The sequence below is a fragment of the Sorex araneus genome, chromosome 8, assembly GCF_027595985.1.
Source record: "Sorex araneus isolate mSorAra2 chromosome 8, mSorAra2.pri, whole genome shotgun sequence".
In the NCBI taxonomy this organism is placed as follows: domain Eukaryota; kingdom Metazoa; phylum Chordata; class Mammalia; order Eulipotyphla; family Soricidae; genus Sorex; species Sorex araneus.
The window spans coordinates 1662801-1683397 of NC_073309.1; the positions used below are offsets into that span (position 1 = coordinate 1662801).

The 20597-nt window shown below is 73.7% G+C and overlaps 3 protein-coding genes across 3 annotated transcripts; 1 reads left to right on the forward strand and 2 right to left on the reverse strand.

Annotated features, from left to right (window-relative positions):
• The first annotated feature begins 97 nt into the window (after positions 1-97).
• SLC38A8 (solute carrier family 38 member 8) lies at positions 98-6355 on the forward strand. Its single transcript, XM_004600842.2, has 10 exons — positions 98-298; positions 751-949; positions 1243-1372; positions 1500-1601; positions 1761-1812; positions 3038-3152; positions 3544-3691; positions 3759-3952; positions 4933-4984; positions 5362-6355. The coding sequence occupies exons 1-10, from the start codon at positions 98-100 to the stop codon at positions 5453-5455; spliced, it is 1287 nt and encodes a 428-aa protein (XP_004600899.2). The 3' UTR covers positions 5456-6355.
• A 143-nt stretch (positions 6356-6498) lies between these two features.
• NECAB2 (N-terminal EF-hand calcium binding protein 2) lies at positions 6499-16692 on the reverse strand. Its single transcript, XM_055145168.1, has 13 exons — positions 16449-16692; positions 16185-16209; positions 14384-14492; positions 13961-13986; positions 13791-13888; positions 9569-9705; positions 8692-8810; positions 8487-8566; positions 7786-7839; positions 7591-7703; positions 7265-7342; positions 6850-6941; positions 6499-6779 (listed from the first exon to the last, which is right to left on the reverse strand). Exons 1-13 carry the CDS (start codon positions 16653-16655, stop codon positions 6751-6753), a joined length of 1167 nt encoding a protein of 388 aa, XP_055001143.1. The 5' UTR covers positions 16656-16692; the 3' UTR covers positions 6499-6750.
• Positions 16693-17378: 686 nt separating this feature from the next.
• On the reverse strand, positions 17379-20597 carry OSGIN1 (oxidative stress induced growth inhibitor 1). The gene is made up of 5 exons (XM_004600844.2): positions 20323-20597; positions 19846-19982; positions 19198-19389; positions 19029-19120; positions 17379-18609 (listed from the first exon to the last, which is right to left on the reverse strand). Exons 1-5 carry the CDS (start codon positions 20387-20389, stop codon positions 17670-17672), a joined length of 1428 nt encoding a protein of 475 aa, XP_004600901.2. The 5' UTR covers positions 20390-20597; the 3' UTR covers positions 17379-17669.

The window sequence follows — 20597 nt, forward strand, 5'->3', positions numbered from 1 at the left end:
GTCTGAGTCGCCGGCCGGCCCGGCCCGTCGGTGGGGAGGACGGGGAGAGGGGGGCGGGCCCATGGGCCCAGCTGGGAGTGAGCCGGGAGGGCGGGCGATGACCCCTGCCCTGGCGGCCACGGGGGCGCGGACCCCGGGCAGCGGCGGCCTGGTCGGGGAGCCGCCCCCCGCTGCCCGCCTGTCCTCGGCGGGCGCCGCCTTCATCCTGCTCAAGTCCGCGCTGGGCGCCGGCCTGCTGGCCTTCCCCTGGGCCTTCCAGAGGGCCGGCGGGCTGCTGCCCGCACTCCTGCTGGAGCTGGTGAGCGCCCGCGGGCTCGGGCAGGACTCGGGCCCCGCCCGCTGGGCCCCCCCTCGTCGCTGCTGGGGGCGGGGGGAAGCCGGTCACTCGGGCAGGCGCCTGCGCTGACCCCGGGGCGTCCCCTCCGGGCTCAGGTGCGGTGGCTGCTGCGAGCCCGGCCCTGGCGGGGCGTCCCCTCGGGTCGTCGCTGGTTTGGGTTTGGGGGCCACACCCGGGGGCTGGGGCTTCACCCCCGCTCTGTGCTCGGGACGCGCCGTCTGCTCACTGGCGCCGCGTGAGGGCAGAGCAGCAGCCCTGGGGCCGGCCCCACCCAGCCCGCACGGCCTCGGGCGCCCGAGAGGCAGGGGAGAGGCCGGGCCGGGCTGCGGGAGGGCGGCTGCGCCGGCCCGAGGGTGCCCCGCCGTCCTCCGCTCTGCGGTCAGGCCCTGCCCACCGCCCCGCCCCGCCCGCAGGTGTCCCTGGTCTTCCTGGCCAGCGGGCTGCTCACCCTGGGCTACGCGGCGGCCGTCAGCGGCCAGACCACCTACCAGGGCGTGGTGGCCGCGCTGTGTGGCCGGGCCGCGGGCCGGCTGTGCGAGGGCTGCTTCACGGGCAACCTGCTCCTCATCGCCGCCGCCCTCCTCAGGGTCGTGGGCGACCAGCTGGAGAAGCGTGAGTCCCGCCCCCCACCCCGTTCAGCCGCGCCGGGGCCGTGTCCCGCCCCCCGGGCGCCTCGCCGCGTCCGTCTCCATCACTGGACATCGGGGCTGCAGGGACCTTCCCTGTGGGGGCTCCTTCCCGGGGGGACGGGTCAGTCCCTCCGGCTGTGCCCACCTCAGCCCCGCCCTGCGCACACAGCGGCTGTCTGGGGTCGCCAGCTCCTCGGCACCCGCAGGGCCCTTTCCCCACCTGCCGGGCCCACAGCTGCAGCCAAGGCCCCGGGGTCCCTGTCCCTGTCCCCGCAGTGTACGGCGCCCTGCTGCCCGGCGCCCCGCGGCCCTGGTACCTGGACCAGCGCTTCTCCCTGGGCCTCGTGGCCCTGCTGCTCCTGCCACTGTCCGCCCCGCGCCACATCCGGGGACACACGCTCAGCAGGTGCGGCCACGCGGGGCCCGGCCACCCACGGGACCCGGTCCGGGCGCGACTGGGCTCCCTGACACCGGGTATTGGGGGTCCTGTCCAGCCCTGTCCAGCCCTGGGCAGCCTCTGGTCCCCTGCTCAGCCTCCTAGGCACCCTGGCCGCCTGCTACCTGGCGCTGCTCACCGTGGCCCAGTACTACCTGGGGCCCCCGCGGGCCCTCCCGCAGCCCCGCCCCCCGCCCAGGTGAGTTTCGGGGTGGCGGGGGTGCCCTGTGGTCTGTCCTGACACACCCGGGGGCAGCAGGCGGCCCGCAGGATGCGGGTTCCCGGGGAGGTTGGGGGCTCGGAGCCCGGGCCGGGGGTGGGGTGGGGGGCGCGAGCCTGACCCGGCTCCTCCCTGCAGCCCCGGCGTCTCGGCCCTCGCCGTCTTCCCCACCATCTGTTTCGGCTTCCAGGTGAGGTGGGCTGGCGGGGTGGGCCCCGCCCCCGCCCCCGCCCCCGCCCCGGAGGGGAGCGCCCGTGCCGGGTAGGGGTGGGGGCACCGAGCCCTGCGTGCCGGCCCCGCTGCAGCCCGGGCGGAGCTTCTGCGCGCTGGGCCCGGCCGGGCCCCCAGCGGAGGGTCCCTGAGGCGGAACGCGGGGCCTGGCCTGTATCGGGGGTATCGGGAGCCGCCCGCTGCCCCCCTGCCGGGCCAGCCTTTGGCACGCGCCCGCCCTCGGCCCCGCCTCCGCCCGCACCTGGAGGGGCAGCGGCTCTGGACCCGCCCCGCCCCCATCTGGCGCTGCGGCCTCTTTCCGGGGCGCTGGCGGGCGTGGGGGTCGCAGGGGGAGGCGGGGAGGTGCCCCCCTCATTGCCCACTGCCCGCCCCCAGGCTTGGCTGGCGAGACCCCACCCCGCCCCGCGGGGGTCACGTGTGCGTGCGGGGCTGCAGCTGCGGGCTCCTAACTGGCTGCGTGGGGCCCCAGCCCGCCCTGCCCGGCCGGGGGTCCTGGACGGGGCGCCTGGAGCCCTCCCCGCGCCCTTCTGCCGCCGCAGCTGGCGCCTCTGCCCTGCCCGGCCCGGGCCCGGTGCCCACACAAGGCTGCGGCGCGACCCGGCGGCCAGGGCCGAGGGACGGGCCTGGGCGGGCCAGGGGCGGGGACGGGACGGGGGGCGGGGCGGGGGCGGGGCGGGGGCGGGGCGGGGGCGGGGCGATCTGGGCCGGGCTGGGAGCGGGGCGTGCCTGGGGGCGGGGCGAGGCGGGCAGGGGCGGGGCTATGGGCGGGCCGGGGCTGCCGGGGGCGGTCCGAGGGGCGGATCGAGGGGCGTGCCTGGGGGCGGGGCGTGCCGAGGGCGGGCTAAGGGGCGGGCCGGGGGCGGATCGAGGGGGCGTGTCTGGGGCGGGGCGGTCCGAGGGGCGGGCCGGGGGCGGGCCGAGGGGCGGCGGTACCCCAGGGCCCCGCAGAGAGCGGGGGCGAGGCCCTCGCCGAGCCCCCCACAGCCTCAGCAGCCCCGCGCAGGAGCACAGCTGCGTGACGACACGCCTCCCCTCCTCTCCGTGCGGGCTCCCCGGGCAGGGGTCTCGCCTCGCCACCGCCCGCCCTGCCTGCGCGGCCTCTGACCCGAGCCCGGGGCCTCCCGCACAGCCTCGCCCAGGACCGCCGCCACCTCCCAGGCTGACCCCCGGTCCGTGTCTTCCAGTGCCACGAGGCCGCCGTGTCCGTGTACAGCAGCATGCGCCGCCGTGACCTGCGCCACTGGGCCCTGGTCTCGGGGCTGTCCCTGCTGGCTTGCTGCCTCATCTACTCCCTGACAGGTGTGGGGGTCCCCGGGAGCTGCACAGAGGCCGGGAAAGCCCCCCAGAAAGAGGAGGACACTGGGCTCTGGGTTCCCGGGCTCCCAGCTCGCCCGGCAGTTGGGGCCAGTCATTGGTGCTGTGGGCCTCAGTTTTCCCCGCCTGGACAATGGGCTTATCCTGGGTGGCCAGGGAGGGGTGGGCGTGGAAGGCTGTCTGGCGCTGGGGCAGGGGCCGTTTGCTCCGTGATGCCTGCCGGTACAGGGCGAGGGGAGCCGGGACCTCCCGGTTCTGAGGCTCCCACAGCTCCTGCCCTTCGACAGGAGGCAACTCAGGACCACTGGGGCAGAAGCTTCCAGAAGCTTTGGTCGGGCAGCAGGGTGCGAGAGGGCCTGGACCTTCTCGCCCACAGGGGTGTTCGGCTTCCTGACGTTCGGGGCCGAGGCCTCGGCCGACATCCTGCTGAGCTACCCGGCCAGTGACCCGGCCGTGCTCGCGGCCCGCGTCCTCTTTGCGGCCTCCGTGGTCACCGTGTACCCCATCGTGCTCTTCCTGGGGAGGTGAGTGCGGCTGTGGGGTGCTGCCTGCGGGGAGGGGGGGGCCCCCGCCAGCCCACCGCGGCCCCAGGTCGGTGCTGCAGGACTTGTGGGGGAGGAGCCGCTGCCGGGCCCTGGCTGACCCCCTGAGCACCGCCGGCCGGGTGCTCCTGACCGCCCTGTGGGTGGCCGTGACGCTGGCCGCGGCCCTGCTCCTGCCCGACCTCGGCGACATCATCGGCGTCATCGGGGGCCTCAGTGCCTTCTTCATTTTCATCTTCCCAGGTGAGCGGGCCTGGCCGCCTCTCCCGGCTCCGGGGGGGAGCACTGAGCCTCTGGGTGCCGCCTCCAGGCTCCAGGGGGGAGCACTGAGCCTCTGGGTGCCGCCGGCCCGCCCGGCCTCACTGCAGGGCAGGGGTGAGCCCGGGATGTCGGCCAGCGGGAGGCAGAGACGGGCGCTCAGAGCAGCGTGGGTGGGAGCTCAGATCTGTGGTGGGGTGCCTGCACACAGTAGACCCCTGTGCACACAGAAGCACGGTGTGTGCAGAGGGTGACAAGCGCACAGTAGGGTCTGTACACAGCAAGCACACCTAGTGCTATATACACAGCAGCTGCATTGCGTACTGCTTTGCCCCCACTGGGGTCCCGCATACAGTAGGTGCCGTGCACACAGTAGGTGCTGTGCACAGATGTGTGCAATAGATGTGTATACAGTAGGTGCCGTGCTCATAGTGGGTGCTGTGCACAGTAGGTGTGTGCAATGGTAGATGTGTATGTAGCAGGTGCCGTGCGCACAGTAGGTGTGTGCAGCAGTAGATGTGTATGTAGCAGGTGCCGTGCACACAGTAGGTGTGTGCAGTAGTAGATGTGTATACAGGAGGTGCTGTGCTGGCCACACAGTAGGTGTCTACGCAGCAGGTGCTGTGCACGTAGTAGGTGCTCTGCCAGTGCTGTATGAGCTCTCCGCGAGCCGTCTTGAGGGCAGTGTGAGCACACACTGAGCTTGGGGGCCCGTCCTCACCCCCACGAGGGAAGCAGCTGCCCGCTGGCGGGCTGTGGGCCGAGAGGCCTCACGGCGCCCCCCGGGCGGGGCAGAAACAGTGCTCCAGGCCCGGGGCGCCCCGGCCCGCTCCCAGCAGCGTTCCCGAGAGCAGGCGCAGGTGGCGGGGCTCCGGGGCATGGCGGGTGCGGCCGGCCCCCACCCACCCAGGGGCAGTGGCGGGCGCGTGGCCCTGGGGCTGCGGGGTGACCTCCCCCCCCCACAGGTCTGTGCCTCATCTGTGCCGTGGGCCACGAGCCCATTGGACCAGGAGCCCGGTGAGTCTCTGCGGGCCTCTGCAGGGGTGCGGGAGCCGGGCGGGGCCCACCCGCCCTCCTCCCTCCTCCCTCCCTTCTGTGCAGGGGTCCCCGGGGGCCCCTGTCCTTCCTGCCCGGGCGTGGCCAACCCCCAGGGGTCGGTCCCTCTGGTTGAGGGTCCCGGGGGCCGCAGGGCGTGTGGGCTGGGGAGGCGGGACTCGGCCAGGTCCTGCCCCGCTGTTGCCTTTGGGGGTCTCCAGTATCTTCTCCCTGGGGGGCTGCCCACACCCCCAATATGGGAAAGGGGCAGAAAGGGGTCGGCAGCTCGGGGCCCCGTCCCCGGGAACGGGCAGGCGGGTGGGCACTGAGCCCCTGGCGGACTCGGCCGCTGGTTGCAGGCGCGGCCTGGAGGCCTGGGGGGCCGTGTCGGTGCTGGCCGGGGCCTTCATCTTCGGGCAGAGCACGGCCGCGGCGGTGCTGGAGCTCGTCTGAGGGGGACGGACGCCCCAGCCACGGGGGACAGCAGACCCTCCCTGGGACCCCCCCGCGCCCAAGACCCTCCCGGGAGCCTGAGCACATGCCAGCAGGCAAGGAGGCAGGAAGGCGGCAGGACCCGCGTCGGGGCCCGTGCCCAGCAGTGGCCAGGGCAGCGCGAGGACGCAGGGAATTGGCCAGGGCTGGGAGCACCCACACTGTCAGGCCGCTGCCCGCCGGGCCCCACAGCAGGGGTGCCTGAGCTGACCGCCCTCGGCTCCCTCTCCCGTCCCGGGCCGGGCCGTGCCCGTGTGCCCCGACACAGCTGCTTTCACCCGCTCCTGGAACCCCCGCCCCGCTGAGCTGGCAGGTGCGGGCGTGGCGGACAGCTCAGGCTGGGCACCAGGCCGGCCCCGAGGGCCTCCCTGCTCACCCGAGGCCTTGCTGCTGTCCTTCCCCCCAGCAAGGGGCACTGGGGGCGCCCAACGGGGTGGCCCCGAGTCTTCACATCACTGGGGGTGGCACTGGGTCCCCTGCACCCTCTCCGGGCTCTGGGTTCAGGAGGCGGCAGGGATGCCCGCTTGCTGTGTGACCTCTGGCACCTTGCTGCCCTCTCTGTGCCTGCTCTGGACCGGAGGGAGCAGACCTGGGGGCGCCGCCCGCTGTTGGGGTCAGGAGGGTTCCTGGCGTCACTGCCTCGGCCCTCCGGGCAGCTCCTCCTACTGCCACCAGGGGGCGCTCGGCCTCCAGAGAGGAGCTTATCCACCTCCCAGAAGGGAAACTGAGGCCGGGGGCACAAGGGCACACCTGGCAGGAGTCACAGGAGTCGGCCCACTGCTCACCCGACGCCTTCACCGGGGTCCCAGCCACCTGCTCCAGCCTGACCGCCCACAGCCAAGCCCCCGGACACCAGCTGCTGACCCTCCGTCGGGGGACCCTGTCCACTCCCTGCGCCAGCGTCAACAGGACCCCGAGCCCACGCTTTGGGGACTCCGCCCTGCGGGGGGCACGCGGCCCGGCCCCCGCCCCCTCGGCTGCCGTGGACAGAGGCAGGACACGGCTGTGGCCAGCTGAGTTTATTGGCCCGTGTGGCCGTCCAGGCGGCTCGGCACGGCCAGCACGCGGGGAGTCGGGCTCCTACCGGGGGTGGGGGGCATGCACGGTGGGCGGGGGGCCGGCTCCAGGGCCCCATCACCGCCGGCCGCTCCCCGCGCAGGGCGGCCAGGAGGGGCTGCGTCCACCAAGATGCTCGATACCAAAGTTCTAGAAAAAGCGGGTCCTCGGGGCAGCTGCTGGGCGGCCGCGGCAGCCGGTCACTCGCGGCCCACCGTGCACCAGACGGCTGTGGGGGGCGAGTGTGAGGAGGCGTGGGGGGGCCGCCCGCCCCGCCCCGGCCGGGCCCTCCTGCACACCTGGCACGGAGATCCGGGACAGCGCCTCGGGCTGGCTCAGCGTGTCCACCTTCGTGTGCCGGAAGGCCTTGCACACGGGGCTCTGCAGGTGCCTGAGGGGCGCGGGCAGTCAGGCGCGGCCACCCGGGGTCAGGGTGCAAAGGCCGGAGGTGGGGCCCTGGGCTGGGGGGAGCACTGCTCCCTGAGCCTGTGTCCTGTCCCCCTTCTGGAAGTCTTCCTGGGGGTGGCCTTCTCGGGAAGACCGGCTGGCCATGAGGATGCCCGGGCCAGGCCTGAGCAGCCCTTCGTGTTAACTGGGCCACGCGGTGGCAGGCCCAGAGAGGAAATCAAGAGGGCTCCCTGGAGGAGGGGGCCCGGGCAGACCTGATGGGTGAGGCGCGGGGTGCACAGGCCGCACTCTGGGGGCGTCACCCACCTCTTCCACTCGGCCTCGGTCTCCCAGAACTCATAGACGACGAAGGTGAAACCATCGGACAGTCTCACGGCGGCGACGCTGCAGGGGACAGGCTGGGAAAGTGGGGGGCCTCGGAGCCCAGGGATTCTCCCGCAGGCCCCGCCCCACAGCCCGGGCCCCGCCCCCGACCCGCCCTCCCTGGAAGCAGGCCCCACAGACCCCACCCTCCCGGCATTAGGCCCCGCCCCGGCTCCGCCCTCCAGACAGCAGGCCCCGCCCTCACTGGAAGCAGGCGCCCGCAGACCCCGCCCTCCCGGCAGCAGGCCCCGCCCCGGCCCCGCCCTCACTGGAAGCAGGCGCCCGCGCCCGCCGTGGCGCGCAGGTACTGGCGCAGGGACTCCAGGAAGTCGCTCAGCTGCTCGGGGCACACGGCCATCTCCTGCCGGACCAGCTGCAGGTGCTGGACCCCCGCGCGGTGAGCAGGGCTGCGGGCCCGCCGCCCGCCCCTGCCCGCCCCCGGGCGCCGCCGGCCCCGGCCTCACCATGTCGCTGCCCTCCTCGTCCGAGAGGCGCTGCTGCAGGTCGAACCAGAGGGCCTGCAACGACACGCCACGGAGATGCTGCAGCTCCTCCCCGCAGGCCTCCGGGACCACCGCCCGGGGCGGGGGGCGTGGCCCAGACCCCCAGCCGGAGCCAAGCAGAGGCCCGGGGGAAGCCCCGCCCGGCGCTCGGTTGTCAGGGTGACTGTGACGCTAAAAATAAACTCAAAGCGCTGCGGCCGGCGCCCTCGAGTTGCTATGACAACGGTCGGTCCCAGGGTCCGGGGCCGAGTCCTTGCGAGGGGTGGGGGTCCGGCCCGGGCCCCCCGCCCCCTGCAGCTCAGCCTCCCGCGGGGAGGCCCCACCCACGCTCGCCGTTTGCCACCCAAGTGCCCATCTGTTTGCCCTTTTGCAAACCAGGTGGAAAATATGAGCTGAAGAGAAAAGCCGTCTGGGGGCGCCGGGGCAGGGGGGGCGCCGCCCTGCAGCCCACCGGGCTGACCCCCCGCTGCCCGTGTGGGTGCCCGGGCACTGCCAGCTGTGCCCCAAACAGGAAAAAAAGAAAATCCGAAAGGAAACATGTGCCACTTGGGGGGTCCAAGGTGGCTGCCCTCCCCGCAGCCCACCGGGCAGTGCCGGGACAGCTGGCCACAGTGCTGGCCACAGTGCTGGCCACGGCCACGCGGGGCCTGCGCGGGGCTCACCTTGTTCTCCAGCCGCCCGATGAGCTCCGCCAGGCGGCTGACTTGGGCCTCCAGGCCGCCCTCCGTGGGGTCCCGCGTGCCTGGGAGAGAGGACACCTGACGGGCAGCGGCGACTCCCGGGCACCCCAGGGTCAGTGACCCGCGCCGTCAAGGGTCAAGGGCCGGTCAGTGCCCCCCCCCGCCCCCGCCCCGCGTGTGTGCTCACCGGGCAGAAGGCTCTTTCCGGGTTCTGCGGTCACGAGTTTGTGGTTGGGGGTGTAGGGGTGGGGGGCGCCCGCGGGCCAGGTCTCCACCACGCCGCAGCTGGGGAGGTTGTGATTCTGCCTGCGGGTGGGGGCGCACGCTAGGTGGGAGGGGGCCTCGAGCCCCACCTCGGGCTTTAGCCAGGGTTTTTTTTTTTGCTCACACCAGGTGATGCTCAGGGTGACTCCTGGCTCAGTGCTCAGGAATCAGTCCTGGCAGTGCTCGGGGGGACCATACGGGATGCCGGGGATCGAACCCGGGTCAAGTGCCTGCAAGGCAGACGCCCTCCCGCTGTGCTACTGCTCTGGCCCGTGCGTGGAAGCAGTCCTCATGCTCCTTAGGGTCAACCGTGCTGGAGAGCACGGAAGCCCTCCCGGAGCCACGCTGCGTGGGGCGCCACCCGTGGGACGAGGCTGCATGCTCGCAAGGGGACGTCGGCCAGGGCCCGTGTCCACACCCCTGTCCTGTGCACCTGCTTCGGGACACGTCGGGACTCCATGGCACCCCCTGCGTGCCCGGAGGCTGGGACTCAGCGGCCAGGTGCTCTCCCCGCCCGGGGCATGTCCTGGACCCCAGCCAGCCACCGTCGGGGTGGTGGGGGACACGCGCCCCCAGGGACGGGGGAGGCCGGGGTCCGGCTGCGTGGGGGACCAGGCTGCAGGGGGACTGGCCGCTGGGGGGCCCCGTGCGGGTGCAGGCGCGGCACAGACCCCGCGAGCCAAGGCTCGGGAGCCCCAGGACTGCACGAGGGTCAGACACAGACGGAGGCCTGGGCCGGCCCCGCAGCTCGCCTGGCCCCCACGGACGCGCCCACGGGCCCCCCAGCGCGGCCCACGCACCGGATGCGGCTGGTCTGCTCCTCGATGGCCTCCACGGCGCTCTCCACGGAGCTCAGCAGCGAGCGCACCTGGCTGGCCGTCTCCCGCAGCAGGAAGCGCGTCACGAACTGGTCCACGCTGCTCCCGCCCTCGTACACCTGCGGGGAGCGGCGGGCGTCCGCTGGGGGGCTGTGGGACTCCCCCACCCACCAGGCCCGCTCCCGCCCCGGGCTCCGCGCCGCCCAGGGTCCGAGTGCGAGAGTGACAGACACGCAGCGCCCGGCCCGGGAAAGCGGGAGCCGCCATGGCGGGCAGGAGGGCGACACTGGCCGTGGCGGGAACGAGGGCGGCTGTGCCCGGGGCAGCGAGGGGGGGGGGGGGCGCAGCTGTGACACGGCAACCAAGGCTGGCGGCAACAGAGCCCAGGGCGGTGACGGTGAACACTGATAATGACGGTGGCGGTGGTGGCGCTGCTGATGGGGTTTCAGGGATGGCGTGTAGGGAGGAAGCCCTCACGCTCCCGCCCTCCTCTCCCCTGCAGGGCTTTGGGGGCTCCCAGCCGTGGGAAGGTTCAGAGGCTCCGGGCGTTCCCGAGGCACAGTGCTCACTCAGGGCCAGCTGGACAGCACCGGGGTTGGGGCCACCGAACCCTCCCATGAAACAAGCCCAGGCCTGGCCAGGGACGGGTCAGACCATCCATCCCCGAGCCGGAGTGAGGGAAGCCACAGACGGGGGGCGGGGGAGGGAGGGGCAGAGTCCCCCCAGCTCAGGCGGCCCCAGAGAGCTTCACGCATCGTCTGCCACTGTCCCGGGGCAGCGAGGGGAACCCACGTGCGGTCCAGTGGTCAGCAACGCAGGCAGGAGGGGCCCGAGCCCCAGGAGCGGCGTGACCCTGGCTGGGAGGCAGAGGGGCCCCCCTGACCCCCCGGGAAACTCACACCCACAGCCCTGAAGAGCCGCCGTCAGAATCTGCCAGAGAATCTGCCCACCGAATGCAGAGAAAGCCGTGGGCAAGACCAAGCCCGGCGTGAGAAACTCGATACACGGGGCAGGGGGAGCGTCCCCGACAGACAGTCACATTCCCTCAGACAGACAGAGGGAGAAGCTAACCGGCTTCCCGAAGGCCGGGCAGGGGCCGGGCTGCCCCTCGCACCCCTCCGTACTCGCCGCAGCAGCGGGGAAAGAACGAGAGACTCGGGGAACGGGGACTAGCCAGGCAGTCCAGACCTTCGCCACCCGCAGGCCACGGGACACGAGCCCGGAAACCCCAGAGAAAAGCTCCTGGGAGTAACATGCACAGTAACGTCAGGCACCAAAACCGGCACAGAGAAACCCACGGCCCCACGTGCAGGAAACGACACAGGACGGAGAAACGACCCGGCTCCCTCACGCTGAGCCCGAGCGTCGGGCCTGCGGGGGTCTCGGGAGCCCGGCGGCAGCTTCTTCACAGGGAACCGAGAGTCACGGGTACGAGAGAGAGAACAGGACATGAGACGGAGCGCACGCCCGGCTGGCAGACGGCAGCCTTGCCCGGGACCCGAGGGGGGGGGGGTGCTGCCATGTCCGGGCGCCGGCTGACCCGCCTGGGCACAGGCCCCCGGGACAGTGTGGAGTCAGGGGCGCCTGCGTCCCGAGGACACGGGGAGACGGTGGCGCCGGGCTGGGGTTTCCATGGACACGGCGACCCCGGGCGGTGACCCGCTGGCAGGACACAGGTGGACAGAGGTGCCCCCGGGCCAGCGGGCGGCACCGCGCAAGGGCACCTGCCTCGAGTGAGGCCAGCCCGGCCCCCAGGAGTGACCTGCGACCACCAGGGGTGGCCCCCAAACAAAGCGGAAGTCAAGTCCCAGGCTGCCTCGGCACGACGGCACGGGGTCCCCCGGGCCCCCGAGAAGGGGCTGCACCCCCCGCCCTGCCCTGGGCGCCCCGGGCACAGCGGACGAATGAATTTCCACCTTGACAAGCGGGTTCAGCAAAGCCCAGAGACGGAGACGGACCCGAGACCCCCGCCCCCGCCCCGCACGCCCCGAGGTGTCCCGGGGCCCCAGCGCCCAGCGCGCACAGGCCCCTCCTCGCCGCCGGGCACCGGCAGGCAGCGCCTGGCGCATCCACGAGGCCAGCACCACGCTGGCTGCAGATAAAGACACAAAAACAGAAATAATTACAGGCCAGCGACTGACGAGGGGACGGCACGTCCTCCACCCGGCGTCGCGGGCCCGAGCACCGGGGGCGGCTCCAAGACTGGAGCACTGGGGGCGGCTCCAAGGCCCCGAGCACTGCGGCGGCTCGGGGTCACGACGCCCAGCTGCAGCGACAGCCAAGGGCCCGGGGCCACTGCTGAACAGGCTGAGCGGGCCGGAGCTGCGCGAGGGTCTCTGGCCAACAGGACTTGGCCTGCAGCCGCGGTCAGTGCTGGCGGCGGGGGTGTGTGGGGGGGGCTCTGGGCAGTGACCACGCCCGTCGGGGTGACCCGCTGGGGCCGCCGTCGTCTCCCGAATCCCACTGCTGTGCCCGCGGCCTGAGCTACTCCAGAGCGGCCGCACTCGGCTTCCTACCGGGAGGCAGAGCCTGTTCCCGTCGCCAACCTCTGACACGGGAGCAGAAATCTAATCTTCCGTCTGTTTGTTCTACGTTATTTAAAATATGTATCTGGGGCCGGAGCCACAGCATGGGGGAGGGCGCTGGCCTTGTACACGGGCCACCGGGTTCGATCCCTGAGCACTGCCGGGAGAGATCTGAATGCAGAGCCAGGAGCAAGTCCTGAGCACCTCTGCATGTGGCCCCAAAATGGAAAAACAAATCAGGAATTTAAAACATCTTTGTTCTACATTTGAGAAACATAACGAGGGGGCTGGAGGAATAGCACAGCGGGGAGGGCGTTTGCCTTGCACGCGGCCGACCTGGGTTCAATTCCCAGCATCCCATAGGGTCCCCCGAGCACTGCCAGGAGTAATTCCTGAGTGTTCAGAGCCAGGAGTAACCCCTGAGCATCGCCGGGTGTGACCCAAAAAGCAAAAAAACAAAACAAAAGAAATTCTGGGAGCCAGAGAGTTAGCACCATGGTGAAAGCCTTGATGAGGAAGACCTGGGTTAGATCCCTGAGCACTGAGCTGGGAGTCAGCCCTGAGCACTGCCAGGTGTGACCCAACAGGACCAAAGAGATGGTCTAGTGAGGAAGGCTCTGCCTTGCCTGAGTCTGACCCGGGTTCGATCCCCGGCATCCCCCCGGAGGTGATTCCCCAGTGCAGAGCCAGACTGGCTCGGAGCATCATCGTGTGGCCCGAAACTAAAGGGAAAAAAATAACGTTTTTGATGACGTTCTGCCTCTTTTTTTTGAGTGGTGATGGGGACCGTGCAGTGGCGGGCCGTGACCCGGGACCCCCCAAGCCTTCTCGCCACCCTGCAGCCTCTGGCCCGGAGTAGCACGGGGCCCAGACACAGACGAGGCCCCCTGCCTGGCCCCCAGCGGGGAGCCGCCGTCCCTCAGGGCCCGGCCCGGGGGGCTGTTCCGGGGAGACACTAAGAATAGAACCACCCGACACGGCTGTGAAACACCAAAAGCATCTGGAGACACGCAGCCCCCGAGGGAGGGGCGGGGAAGGACGGCTCCACGGGGACACTCCGGCCAGGCCGGGGGGCACAGGCGAGCACTGTCCTCGGGTCTGCAGAGCAAGAGAAGCCCACAGGGCCCAGAGACCGGGCAGGGGTGAGGCCGGCCCCACTCCACCCCTGCTCGAGCCAACAGCCCCCCGGGCACCACCAAGGTGGCCCCGGAACAAAACACGGATAAACCGAACACGGGGCGGCCTCCACCCGCCCCGCCCGCCAGGAAAGACACGAGAGAAAAGGGGCGTGCCCCCGCGGCCCCCCACCCCCCGCACCCCTGCAGCTCCCCACCCTGCACCCCGAGCCCCCGCGCCCCCCACCCCCGCAGCTCCCCACACTGCACCCTGCGCCCCCCACCCCCTGAACCCCTGCAGCTCCCCATACCCTGCACCCCCCCACACCCCGCACCCCTGCAGCTCCCCACACCCTGCACCCTGCGCCTGTTGCCCCCTGGGTCTATTCCCTGGAGCTGGCCCAGCGCCAAGGACCAAGGGCCGCCAGGGTGTCCTCGGGGTCCCGGCTGCCGCCCGCATACAGGAAGCTGAGGCCCGCCGGACACAGGCCTGGGGTGACCCCGGGGGAGTCCCTGCTGCCCGGAAACAGCTCCCCCAGGCCTCACGGCCGCCCCGGCCCTCACCTTCTTGGTGTAGCCCATGGCCTTCAGCACCGAGTGGTTCAGGGCCTCCAGGGAGGCCAGGACGTCCTCGTAGTCCCCCATGTGGTCCACAAAGTAATCTGAGAGGGCTTGGGGTCAGGGGTCAGGGGCCAGAGCTGACCCCCCACGCCCCCAGCTCGGTGGGTTCTTACCACACAGCTCCTGGGTGTCCACATGGCTGCAGGGAGGGGGGGGCGCCTCAGGGACACTGTCCGGGCAGACCCCCCCCAGGCGGGAGCCCCCCCCCAGACCCCTGCAGCCCAGCTGATGCCCCAGTGGGTGACAGGGCCTGACCCTGGGGCCTGTGTCCAGGGGCTGGGCAGCGCGTGGGGGGCAGGCCACGGCCCCTCTGGAAGAAGCCCCCCGCCCCGGCCCCCAGGAAGGTGGGGGGCACAGGCGTGTCCCGGGGCCAAGAGCCTGCGCAGGGGCGCCCGGGACGGGCGGGGAGGGGCCCGGGCTGCAGGACGAAACTCCGCATGCCCCGAACAGGAACAGCCCAGCCTCGCGGCCCCCAGCCCCGCCCCCGCGGGAGGGTGTGGCGGGTGTGGGCGGGCGTGGGCGGGCGCGGGCCTCACTTGGTGTTGTCGGCGTCGATGGCGTGGAACAGGCCCTCGAGCTCCTGCTCGCTGAGCACGCCGTCCGAGAAGAACAGCTGGAACTCCTCCAGGGACAGCTTGCCGTCGTCTGCGGGGGGAGGCCGCTGGGCAGGGCGCCGGAGCCCCCTCCCTGCAGGCCCCCGCTTCCCGGAGGGGGCGGCCCGGGGCGGGGGGGGGGGGGCCCCCCGGTGTGTCCTCGGACAGGGGCGGGAGGCAGGCGCGGGCACCCACCTACCCGGGCTTCTCCCTGCCTGCTCCGGCGTGGGAGGGAGGCCTGAACACGTGCATGTGTGCGTGTGCGTGTGTGTGTGCGCGTGTGTGTGTGTGCGTGTGTGTGCGCGCGCGTGGGGGTGCGGGCGGAGGCTGCCGCCAGCATCTGCTGTCAGCGAAGGTATTTACCAAGTTCAGACGTGCTACTCTGCCCAGAAAGCCAGCCAGCCGCGCCCCCCGCACGCGTGCGCGCGCACACACATGCACACACGCGTGTGCACACACAGGCATGCACACACGCACACGCGCGAGCTGGCAAAGCCCAGCAGGGTCAGTGCGGGAGGGGCCCGGCAGAGGGGCAGGCCGAGTGCCCGGCCGGCTCCGGGCGAGCAGCTGGCCGGGTCCCTGCGTGGGCAGCAGGGGTGACCGCCGGCCGGGTCCCTGCGTGGGCAGCAGGGGTGACCGCCGGCCGGATCCCTGCGTGGGCAGCAGGGGTGACCGCCGGCCGGGCACTGCCCCTCCCGCGGGCGGCCGCGCTGCGGGGAAACGGCCAGAGCCGCGGCTGACATTTACCTTCAAAGCGCGGCCAGTCCTAATGGCCCCCCGCGGCGGCGCCCCTGATGCTCGGCCTTCAAAGCGCCCCCGCCCCCGCCCCGCTGAGCCCGGCTCCCCCCGGCCTGGGCTGCTCTGGGCGTCCCCGTCTACACCGCACGCCCACCGCACCGCTCTGACTTCCAGGTGGCAGAGCTGGGGTAGGCGGGACCAGACGTGCCCCCGGGGCCCGCTGGTGGGGACCCTCGGGAAGGCCCCGGAGGAGGGGCCCCACCGGGTCCCCTGCAGCCGTATCTGCGGGCGCCTGGCAGGGAGAGGAGGACGGGGCAGCCTCCAGGCACAGGCACGCACAGCCAGGACGCGAACAGGCGCATCACACGCATGTACGCATGCAGGTGCACACACAGGCACACGTGTACACACACAGGAGCTTCAGAGACCCCACAGGCTGGTGTTTCAGACCCTGCGCTCAGTGACCACCAGCCCCCACCTGCCCCCCAGGGGCGCATCCCAGCTGGGCAGTGCCCGGTGCTGGCTGGGGGCGTGTCAGGCAGGACATGTGATAGGCATGTGGCAGGCATGAGACAAGCATGTAGCAGCCATGTTAGGTGTGTGGCAGGCACATGACAGGTCTGTGTAGGTGTGGCAGGTGTGACAGGCGTGTGGCACGTGTGGCAGGCACGACAGGCGTGTGGCAGCGTGTGGCAGGCGTGACAGGTGTGTGGCAGCGTGTGGCAGGCGTGTGTCGTGTGTGGCAGGCCTTCCTCCTGCGGGCCCTCTGCTCCCCCACACGTGGCCGGGTGCGGGCAGCTGTGCCCAGCCGGGAGGGGCGGGTCACACGGGGCTGGACGGGGCTGTCGCAGGACGGACGCGAGGGGTGGGGGCCCCGAGGTTCGCCCTGGCCCCCAGCATCCCGCACTCCCGGGGAGGGTCTCCGCGTCCTCCAGCCACACAGAGGGGAGACTGAGGCCCGGGAGACAAACTCTGAGCTGCCGGGCGCAGGGTCCGGGAAACTCACCGTTTTTGTCCGCCCGGCGGAAGATCTGCAAAGGGGAGCGGCGTCGGCCCGGGTCCCCGACACCCGCCCCGGCCCTCCCCGCGGCGTGGACGCCCCCTCTGCGCCCCCCGCGGCGCGCGGGGCCCCGGGGGTCAATGGGGCAGCCCCGCCGGGCCCTCCCCCGCGTCCGGGGGACCCCGACAGCGCCCCTCCGGCCCCCCGCCCCCGCCCCCCGCGGCAGCACGGCGGGGTCGCGACCCGAGCGGGCGGGGGTCGCGTACTCACGTCCAGGATGACGGCGGTGCCGCCCGGGGGCGCGGCGGGCGGGGGTCCGGGCCGGGGCCCGGCGGGCGCGGCGGCGGGGGCGCGGGGCTCGCCCATCCTGGCGCCCACCCAGCGCAGCAGCCCGCCCAGCGCGCGGCCCTGCGGCGGCGGCTCCCGGAGCAGCCTGTGCGCGCCGGCCCTGCACAGGCGCGCCGCCCGCTCGCACATCGCGCCGCCGCCGCCCGGAAGCCCGCCGGGCCCCGCCCGCCGCCGCCGCCCGGAAGCCCGCCGACCCCCGCCCGCCCGCCCGCCCGCCCGCGCCGGCCCGCCCCGCGCCGGCCCCGCCCCCGTCGCGCCCACCCCGCGCGGGCCCGCGCACGTGGCCGAGCCGGGCCGCCGCCCCCGGGGTCCCCGCAGGCGCTCCCGCTCCCGGGTCCCCCGGCCTCCCCCAGGCGCGCCCCCCGGCGCTCCCACCCCTCCCCCGGGGCCCGTCCCCCCAGCCCCGCCAGGCACCCCCCCGCGGCCCCACCCCCTCCGGGCGCCCCGCCCCGGGCCCCCCCCCGGCGCCCCCTTGGGCCCCCCTGACGCCCCCCGCGCTCCCGCCCCCGCGCCGCCGCAGGGTGTCCGCGCTGCGCCCTCCGCTGGCCGCTGCGGCTCGCGCCCACGCGCGGGCTCTGGGAGGCGGCGGCCGGCGGGGCTGGACTGTCCAGGGCCGCGGAGGGGGCTGCGGAGCGGCGCGGGGAGGGCCCCGGAGACGGTGCGGGCCGGCCAGAGGGGTCTGCCCAGGCCGAGCCCCTCCGCGCACCCCCCAGGCCCCGACGGCCCCCACAGAACCGGCAGACTGGACTGGGTCGGGCAGGCGTGGCTTTATTCCGGACCTGGTTCTGGAAGGACCGAGTCCGCAGCACCTGCTGGCCCCGCCCCCCGCTCGCGCCCGCCGCCCGGGAGGACCCCGCGTCCCCGCGCTCCCGCTGCTGTGCCGGCCCCGTCTGCGCCCCCGGCCAGGGTGGGCGCCTCGGGTCGTGGTCTGCGCCCTCGGGTCGTGGTCTGCGCGCTCCCGCCGTGGTCCGCGCCCTCCGGCCGTGGTCGGCGCCCTCCGGCCGCGGTCGGTGCCCTCCGGCTGCGGTCGGCGCCCCCCGGCCCGGTCTGCGCCCTCCGGCCGCGGTCAGTGCCCTCCGGCCGTGGTCTGCGCCCCCCGGCCCGGTCTGCGCCCCCCGGCCGCGGTCGGCGCCCCCCGCCCGGCTAGGGCGGCCGCGGGGCCTCCTTCCTCAGCAGGGAGCTGGCCGCGGCCAGCGCGCCGCCCTGCACGAAGCGCACGAAGTTGTCCCCGGCCAGCGGCCCCAGCGCGTACAGGCCCTCGCGGCGCGTGCTCTGGTAGGTGAAGGGGTCCACGTCGATGGGGTTCCTCTTGGCGCTCAGGGGCTGCCGGGGGTCCGCGGCCAGGTCGGCGCCCGCGCCCGGCAGGAAGGACAGGTCGGGGCGCGAGCCGATGAGCACCAGCACCAGCGACACCGCAAAGCCCTTGCGCGGCCCGCGCGGGCCCTGGAACAGCACCTGGCGGTCGTCGCGGCAGCACACGAGCCGGTGCTCGGGGAGGCTGCGGTAGCCGGGGTAGGGCCCGGGGGAGCCCGCGGGCTGCTCCCGCATCATCTGGTGCACCTTGTGGTACTCGGGGTACAGCCCCGGGGGCAGCTGGTTGAAGACCAGGCCGGGGTCGTCCACGCGCCGGCGGAAGGCGTGCAGCACCGGGATGTCGGCGTGGCGCGCGAAGAGCACCGCGTCGGCGGCCGACAGCCCCGCGCCCACCACCAGCACCGGGTCCGAGCCGGGGCCCACGGCGCCCGCGCGCCACGCGGCCTCCAGCGCGCCCAGCCGGTGGTGCACGAAGGGCAGCGCCTCCCCGGGGATGCCCAGGCGGGCCGGGCTGTCCGCCGTGCCCGTGGCCAGCACCACGTTCCGGGCGCGCAGGGAGAAGGGCTCGCGGCGGCCGGCGGCCGTCAGGAAGCCGCGCACCCGGAAGGGGGTCCCGGCGTCCTCGCGCGCCCCGGGCTCAGGCGGGCCCCACTCCACGGCCGTGACCACGGCGCCCGACACGAAGTTGGGGCCCAGGCCCTTCTTGGCCACGTAGTCCGTGTAGTAGCGCGCGATGTCGCCCGCCGTGGCGCGGCTGTTCCGCAGCCCCCTGGGGAGGGTTGCGGAGGGTGAGGGGGCGGCACAGCGCGGGGCTCGGGGTCGCTGGCCCCTCCACCGGCCCTGCGGGGGAGCGGGCAGAGGCGGACCCCGGGCTCGGCGCCGGTTTCCCCGGGGCCAAGGCCGACAGTGACGCGGCTCTTTCACGACGGGCCAGCTGGCTCCCCCGCCTGCCCTCGCCCGCCTGCGCGGTGCTGGGGGGCTCGGAGACCACCGGGGTGGGCCTCCGACAGCGGCGTCCCCGCGGGCTGTGCTCTGGCTCCAGGGGCCGGTGGGTGGCTTCCCCAGGGGGATGCCCGGCCCCCTGCAGGCGCCTGTCCCACTTGTCCGAGAGGCCGGCCCACTGTGCCCCCGCCGGGGTCCGAGAGGCCGGCCACTGTCCCCCCGCGGGGTCCGGCCCGGGTGGCTCACCTGCGTCTGCGGCCCAGCCAGTCCCTGACGTGCAGGTCCGGGAGCCCCATCCACTGCCCCTGGCTCAGGGTCACCATGGAGCCCTCGATGGACTGCGGGAGGGACGCCTGGCTCAGACCCCGCCGGCCTCTCCCGCTCCCCGAGCCCCCGCAGCCCCGGGGCCACTCACGTGCCAGGCGCCCCCCGGCAGGCCCCGGCCCAGGACCACGTGGGGCACGGCCCGCTCCGGCTGCCGCCTCCAGGTGAGCACGGAGTCCAGGTCCCCCCCAGCGTCCGTGTCGGGCCACAGGAGGGCGTCGAAGAGCAGGGCCACGGGGCTCTGGCAGCGGCCCTCCAGGCCCTCGGACAGGTAGGCCAGGTCCTGGGGGAGGGGTGCAGGTCAGAGCTGCCCCCGGCCCCCACGGGCCCAGGGAACCGGGGAAGGTGGACTGCAGGGGTCAAGGCTCTGACAAGTCCTGCAGAGGCTGGGGGGAGGGGGACTGGGATGGAGCCTCACCCCTGCAGAGGGGCACTGTGGAGGGATGCACATGTGGGGGGCAGGGTGGGCTTGCCAGGTGTCCCCGGGTGGGGAGGAGGGGGAGGGTGCACAGGGCAGCCCCCACCTCTGGCCGCCCACTGACTTGTTTGTTTTTGTTTTTCTGGGCTCCTCCTGGCTCTGCACTCAGGAGTTACTCCTGCCAGTGCTCGGGGGGGCCACATGGCACGCTGGGGATGGAACCCGGGTGGGCTGCGTGCCGGGTGAAGGTGCCGCCCACTGTGCCCCGCCCACACACGCGTCTCCCCCGGGGGAAAGCCGGGTCAGGCCCGGGCCGCTGACCTGGTCCAGGATGGAGACCCCCGGGGCCTCGGCCAGCTTCCTCTGCAGAAGGGGGTGCGGGTGGGCGGCGTCCGGCTCCACGTAGGGGGCGTAGCCCGAGAGCAGGTAGGACAGGCAGATGCCCGAGGGGCCGTTGCCTGGGGGAGAGGCGGCTCAGCGACCACCCTGGGGGCTGCGCCAGGCTGTGCGCCTCGGGCAGGGGTGGGCGCGGGAGGGGCAGGGAGAGCTGGGGGGGGGTTGTCCTGGCTCCCCAGGGGCCGCCCGCCCGCCCGCGCGCCGTGGGCAGCGGAGCGTGTGGCATTTCCCTCCCGCCTCTCCCCTCCGTCTCGCTGGATCTGCCAAATGCCAGGAGGCGCCGAGCCCTGGGGTTCCGCTGCTCGGGCAGAGACAGCATCCCGGGGCCTCGGGGTGGGGGAGGCCGCCCGCCCCCGCGGCCCTGGGGCCCCGCGACACCCACGGGAGCCCCGCGGCTCTCACCGATGACCACCGCGGCCAGGGGCTCGGCGCTGCCCGCACGGAGGGGGCCGTTCCCGCGGAGACTCATGGCTGGGCGGCGGGAGCAGGCGGCCTGCGGGGACGGGGCCGGGCAGCTGAGCAGGGCCGGGTGGGTCTCGCCCCTCTGCCCGCGGCCCCTCCCGGCCCCTGTTCTCTGGGGTCCACTGCCCCCGCCCCAGGGGCCGGGAAGACCCGGCCTCCGTAGCTCTCGCGGGCCCCCTGCTGGCCAGGCCGAGTCACGCTCCAGGTGCCCCGCG